Below are 6,868 nucleotides of genomic sequence, written 5' to 3' on the forward strand. Positions count from 1 at the left end.
CTGCTGCTCTAAAGGCCATGGGGCTTATTCTAATGACCAGTCCAAAGAAGAGCAACAATACATACTGGAGAACTCAACCAGCACACAAAATGGAGAGAAAAATATAAACTCTGCATACATGAGGCCCTCACTGGTAAAATATATAGAATGTTAAGTTGACAGTTTTATAACTCTAAATGGTTTCACAAATGAAATCCAAACAAAAGAGCAGAGATGTGCTCTAAATCACTCAGCAATTGTTGCTTAGAAAAACCAGCAACCACTAACTCCAGCAAACAAAAGATGTTTTAAGTAAGCTTAATGAATGGAAAAAATGTCAGAATTTTTAGTTGTTGTTCTTTCAGTTTTTTCTATATTCTTGAATCTATACACATAATGATTCAGATCACCCTGACAAATATTGTGTTACCAACTATCAATCACAGCAACTTTTTATACGTTGAGAGAAGTAGATACCAAGTGATAAAATGAGTTCAGGCGGAGGGCACATGTTAAGCAGCTGTGAGTCCCTTTAAGCTGTCTATAGACCTAAAGCTTAATGTCATTACACAGAACTCTGATTTCTTCCTTTCACACCTTCTGTTAGAATATCCACATTATATATAATAGAAATTACTCATTTACTGGAAGAAATATAGTGACAGAGTGACTGCAGCAATACAAGCAATATGCTTATAACTTAGATGTAATATATTTTGCTTACAGTGGAAGATTACACAACCAAATACTTCTGAATAAGAGAACCTCAGGAACATTTTAAACCTGCATGAGTTAGTACTGCTGCCAAAAGACACCCCTTTTTTCTCCCACCTCTTCCTTGGGTTGGCACAAGTGTTTCTGCAGTCTTGTAAACTCATCTGGGTTAAAATTACCTCTCCATCCCCCTCCAAAGCTTACTTCAAAACCAAATCACTCCCTTAATGGGATTCACTGTGAATATTTCTGCCAGCAAAAAAGAGGAGGTGAGAGAAAGGTGGAAGCAAGTGGTTGTGCAGCTCGTGGGATCCCATTTTTTGCAGCCTCTGGCTGAAGACACCATTCCTGAAAATAAAGATGTGTAAAATATGTAATGTAATAAATGTAAGTGTAAAACATGTAATGTTACTGTATGGATCCTACCTTTTAGGAATGGGAATTATGAACTTCAGCTTGTCAGTTCTCAAATTATCATAAATGCTCTGGTATTTACTGGTTTTTAGGAGCTGCACGGTTTGGGGCTTTCAGTTTATTTCTTCCTAATTTCAGAATCACAGTAGAGGACTAGGAAAGGCAGAAAATATGATTTTTGCTTTCAAGGGCCTGAACTCAGGCTGTTCCCATGAAGTACAAGGGCATGTCAGTCACCAAGAGTCTGATTCTTTTATCAAGACTAGGGACAACATTTCCAATGACCTCAGTCAGAGGCTGCAAAAAACTAGACAAAGGAGACAGCAGGGAGTAGGAAATGTTTGAGTAAAAAGGAACAAGAAACTGAAGGGAGTCAGAAGAATTAATGTTCATATGCTGGAGGGTACAGGAGAACTGAAAGTACAAGGAGCAGGAGTATCTGGTGAGTTCAAAGGAGAACACTGAAAAGCAAGAATGGGGAACCTGTGGAACAGATGGGGTAACACAAGGAGCAGAGAAAGGTTGATATAAACCACATGAAACAGCATCAGGGGACATTGCACTAGAAGAAAGGGAAACAAAGGCAAAAGTAAACACCTGAGAAAAGAGGAGGACATGAAACCTTTGACCACATTAGTAATATGACTGGAAGAGCTGTTCTGTGTTTAGAGAGATGCTCAAGAGTAAAAATGGCATCTCCCCAAACAAAGCATAGGACAGAGCAGGTAAAGAGAGACACCTCCAAAGGGAGCAGAGGCACCTCTCCCTGCTCTTTGCTCAGACATGGATGCTGAATGTTGAGTACAGACCCTGAGAACATCACCCAGAAGGCAGTCACTGTTTCTCAAAATTAAGCCACCCAGAAAGCAAACAACAACAAAGTGGAATTTTAAAATGTATTAATTGCAATTTGTGATCTAACCCAAGATTACCAATAATGTGTGCTTCATGTCTGTATTATTTTAAAAAGTGTCAAGCAAGAATCAGTCTACTGGGAATCCAAGAAACCATTTTCCTTCTACACAGAAGGTGAGCATTTGCAGAGAGAGGAGAACAGGATGCATTTGCTATCCTCTGTCCTACCCTTTGCACTTCTCCTTGGAGTTGCACCATGCCTGAGGACATCATTCAGCTCAGCAATTACACGAGGCAAGTGGCAGGACCCTGTTGAAAGTTAAACTCCAGCAACCTTTTATAAAAGCTCATGATTATGTAAACAGAACATCCAATAATGTTTGCAAACTCACAGTGGATACTCACTGTGATGCCCTACACAACCAGAGAACAGAGCACAGCACTCCTAAGTATGAACTGAGAATTTGAAATCTTACTGCAAAATATTTAATTTGGTCTACTTAAAACTTTTAGTCAGAAAAAGTAAGGAAAAATGTATTTTACATGCCTGTGTGTCTCTGAGTACACTTATGTTATTCATCACTTTGTAGAAAATCTCACACCAACAGCACAAAAAAGGAGCTCACAGCTTTTACTTCAATAATATCAACTCTAATACTAAAGGTTTCAATACTCCCAGGATCTTGAGGCCCAGCCATTGAGACAGAAGATAATCAGACATGTAAACCAAACACCCCTAAAAAAAAATAAATAATGGAGATTTTCCATCTGGGACTATTTTTATTTAGTGTCAGGACAGAAGACTACTCTGACTTCTGAATCCACCCACTTACAAATGTCTTTATCTCAAAATCAAATTGATGGTCAGCTATCAAGTTATCTTTTTGCCAAAAAGATGTAGCTAATATAGAACTAACCCAGTGAATCAGTGTATCTACAGCAGAAGAAATAAATTTGACACACTGGCACAGCTTTCTCATAAGCAAAAGGGTAAAAGGAAATACATAAGAACTTCTATAGTTGTCTTTAAAAAATAAGGGGAAAAACATTAAATAAGCTATCTTAGTAATTTTATTCAACTGTGCTGTAAAAGTGTTCCATCTTGCAACTTTATGTTCTCATTTAAATGTTACATGCAGGTATATGATACTAATTTTCATCAGAAGGGTCATTTAGTTTGACACAAGTACTTGGGATCATTGGTGCAGGAGTAGTGACACTGAAAAGTGTTCAGGTACAAATGTCTAATTCTTCAAACATTAGGTTAATTTGTTTTCTAAACATAAACCAATATTTGATCACTCCAACAAACATTTGAAATGCATTTGGCTAGTTATCTATTTAGAAAAAGAACAAATTTATTTAAAAGGACTTTTCCCATTTGGTCACCACCACATAACATTTAAATTGAGCTCACAAGATTTTAAGATTTTTTTTCTTTACCTGGTCTCAAATGGGACCCTTTGTAACAGATTATTGCTGCATGGGCACTAATGGGAAATGCTTCAGGAATAGGAATGTTTTAATAGGCAAGAATAGGGATGCTGTAAGAACCGGTATGGCAAAACATTCTTAAGCTACATTTAAATGAGCAGAGCTGGTTTAGGGACTACTCTTACCTTTATTTTAGTTACTAGTTTTACCTTGGAATTAGGTAGTAAGTATGAGTTGGTTTTCATTATCATTTCTGCTGTAAAAGTGGCATCTGGAGGAATGATGATGTCTCTTCCAGTCATGTCCACCAGTAAAATCTGTCCTTTTGCTTAAAGGAAAGGCTCAGCCTCTATCTTCCTTGCCATTCCCTCCCAACACATCTATGATATTTTTACACACATTTCAGGTTGTCTCCACTTGTGCTGCTGATCTCTTCCCCCTCATGTCAGGGTAAAGAAGTTCAGTATCTGAAGAATAATATATCAAATTTGGTCTCAGACCATGTCCTGAGGCCAGCTTTCACAGAGCAGCAAGATTTCACTAGAGACAGCTTCAATAACAGCTGGATGAAGGTGGGACAACACATGGAGAATGTGAGCAAGCAAGGGGCATGTAGAACAGGATCTGGTCCCCACTCCTGGTCCTACTGGCTGCAGGCAAGGTGACTTGGGGCTTTCTCCAGCTGGGTGTAGAAAGCCTCCCAGAGCAGAGTCTCTGGTGCTTAGTTACAATTAAAATTGTTTTCCTTATATTCAGCTATAATGCCCTGTTTCACTTTAGGACCATTTCTTACATCCTCCCACTGTGCCTCCTCAGCAAGGAGCCTGACTCCAGCTTCTTGGTGACCTCCTCACAGGGAGCGGATTTGACCAAAGCAGAAAAGAAATTCTACATCAGTCACTACAATACTATTCTACTGGATTTTTTTTTTTTAAATCCATAATGTTTAAATAAATATACTTTTGAACAATAAACTACTCAACAAGTAAATACTTTAAGCAAAAATCTGCACTGTTTCTATTTTTAAAAAATAATGCTATGAATAATAACAGGCCACTCAGGTACTCCAAAAGCTTTCTTAAAGTGCAGGTATATGCCACTGCTGGCTGCATTTTGAACTAGAGAACATCTATCCTTACTTCAGTGGAATACATCACTCTGCCATTTAAGTGAAAGGAACATTTGATAGTATAAATGTTCAGATTAAAGTCTGTGCAAAATTTATGCCAGGTTGAAAAAGACAGAGTCTAACGAAATGAAAAGCATAATCATCTCAAGGCTTATCTTCAGTTTAAAACTGGAAGTATGATCAAAAGACTGAAAAAAAAGTTGTTATTTGCAAATGAATAATTGGCCAGGAATGCTTCCTAAACTGCTCAAGCTATAAATTTACTAGAAATTAAAGCAGAAAAATAACTTTCTAATACAGTTCCTCTTACAAGCAATTGTCAAGTTTTTGTAAGCATTTTTATCTATCCAAAGAGCAGATTTACTGCCAAATAGTTTATCTTTCCTCTGAAATGAAAAAAAATCTGCTTTAAATCCCACATTGAGAGGTGTCAGAAATATAACCCATACAAATGAGCACACAGATCTCTAAAGGCCTCTGAAGTCCTTCCCCCATAACAAAAACCTTCAAACTTTCACTACTTTCTTTTTAGCTTTTTAGAATAAGGTTTGTATTTGGATCTCAATCACCCTAGGGTTTATGTTCCTGGTCCTGTGGCAATTTAAAATATTAATACATTTTATAATTCTGTCCAGAATCTTATTAATAGTTGTTCTTCCTTACAAAATTAGAGAGTTACAACAGGTCACAAACTGTACTTCAAAAGTTACATTGAGGGAGAAGCCATTTGTGTACTCTGTGTTAGGACACGTTGAGTATATAAAGTTATTTAAGTGCTGTGCAATAAATAATAGGGCAACAAATGCTTTCAACACATTGGGAAGTAAAGTCATAAAAACAGTCTTGCTTTGGCCAAAGTGCAAAAATGTACAGGCAACAAATGTTGTCAATAGGAAGCCACAAAATCCACTACAAAGACCAAAAGTGTTGGAGCATTTTCGTGGCTCTTCTTCCAGACTGATAATCAGAATTAAAAAAAAAACTAGACCATGAAATACCTAACTTCCTTGTCAGCAGAGTCGTTTTGAATGTGCCTCCATCTCATGTGTTCATCTGTACGTGACAGCAGCTTGAGGAATAAGCCATGGCAGCTCTTCAGGACCTTCATTAACACAGAATCCAGAATCCAAAGGGCTCCATAATAAGAGAAGAGGAAAGTGGATTTATGGTATCAGTACAGGCAAAACATTTTAAAAAGCTGGAGTGGCTCCACAGTCATTAACATCTTCTTGGGATAATTGTTCACAGAGTATTTGGCTTGTGGTGACTTTCAGGCAATGCTCTTGCAGAAGTAAGTTGTGAGAAATGATTACAATAGGACTAAAATGGCTTTGCCAGAACCAACATTGGGCTATCATCCTTCAGGAAGAAACGATGGGTGAGGGTGTAAGCTGCACTCCCACCACTTCTTCTGTAGACTTTTAGATGGATACACCTTTGAAAGAATATTTGCAGCTTTGTCAATGCTTGTGGGGGCACTCTGGTCTACACGTGTGCCCAGTTGGTTCTGCAGTTGGTTGGTTGTTTCATTCCCGTGTCCAGCCAGACAGGTACCATTCAGGTTGGTTCTCCAGGGTTAGGACCAGGAGCACTGCACTTGGTACATGATGTAGCACAGGGCTGCTTGGTGCCTCTGAATAAGAGCAGTACTGTCTGGTTTTGGTGGCACTGGGCAGCAACAATCCTGGCTGGTTTGATGCTAGCAGTTGGATCATCTGGGAAGTTTTTGGTAGGAGATGTCAGCCAGATCACTGGCTTAGACTCTTCATTTTTGTCTACTGAAGGAAGAGAGATCCCTTAACTTGCTCAAGACCAGTGCTCCTTTCTTCTCAGCTTTTTTGAGGAGGGGGAAGAAGTAAAAATACATGGAAAACTTGTAATGATAATTCAATTTTGAATGCTCACACAGATCACATGGCTGACATAAAATCACTTACAGTTGTGAGCAATTAAAAACTGTAACTCAACACATAAAAATGTTTGTAGGCAAAACCACAATTGGATCCTCCCTTGCAGTTCATAAAACTGTCTAGTAAGGACTCAACTTCTTTATTTGCTCAAATTATATCTGAAGGCATCTCAGTTCAAATGGTTTCCTCCATGCTCCCTGATTAAAGATAACATATGGGACCAGAAAGAAATGAGTCTCTCCAGACCTATAGGCTCACTACATATTTAGCACTGAATCACTGCAGAGCCCTTCAACAGGAACATTATCAAGATGCTGTGTCTAATGCAGATACCAAAACTCTGCTAAATTTGCTCTGCTGTGCCTAAAAACTGCAACAGATGAAACAAAAGAATTGATATGCTCTACGAAGAGGATCTCTGAAGGGCACTCTT

The 6,868-nt window shown here is 38.3% G+C and overlaps 1 protein-coding gene across 1 annotated transcript in view; it reads right to left on the minus strand.

Annotated features, from left to right (window-relative positions):
* Positions 1-3,698, minus strand: part of LOC104393816 (chromosome unknown open reading frame, human C7orf50) — a 42,125-nt gene extending 38,427 nt beyond the window's left edge. The window contains exon 1 of the mRNA XM_010003338.1: positions 3,582-3,698. Coding sequence (XP_010001640.1) covers positions 3,582-3,698 — 117 coding nt within the window. The remainder of the gene's footprint in view (positions 1-3,581) is intronic.
* Positions 3,699-6,868: the final 3,170 nt, after the last annotated feature.

This window comes from Chaetura pelagica, unplaced genomic scaffold (genome assembly GCF_000747805.2).
Source record: "Chaetura pelagica isolate M959 unplaced genomic scaffold, ChaPel_1.0 scaffold138, whole genome shotgun sequence".
Taxonomy (NCBI): domain Eukaryota; kingdom Metazoa; phylum Chordata; class Aves; order Apodiformes; family Apodidae; genus Chaetura; species Chaetura pelagica.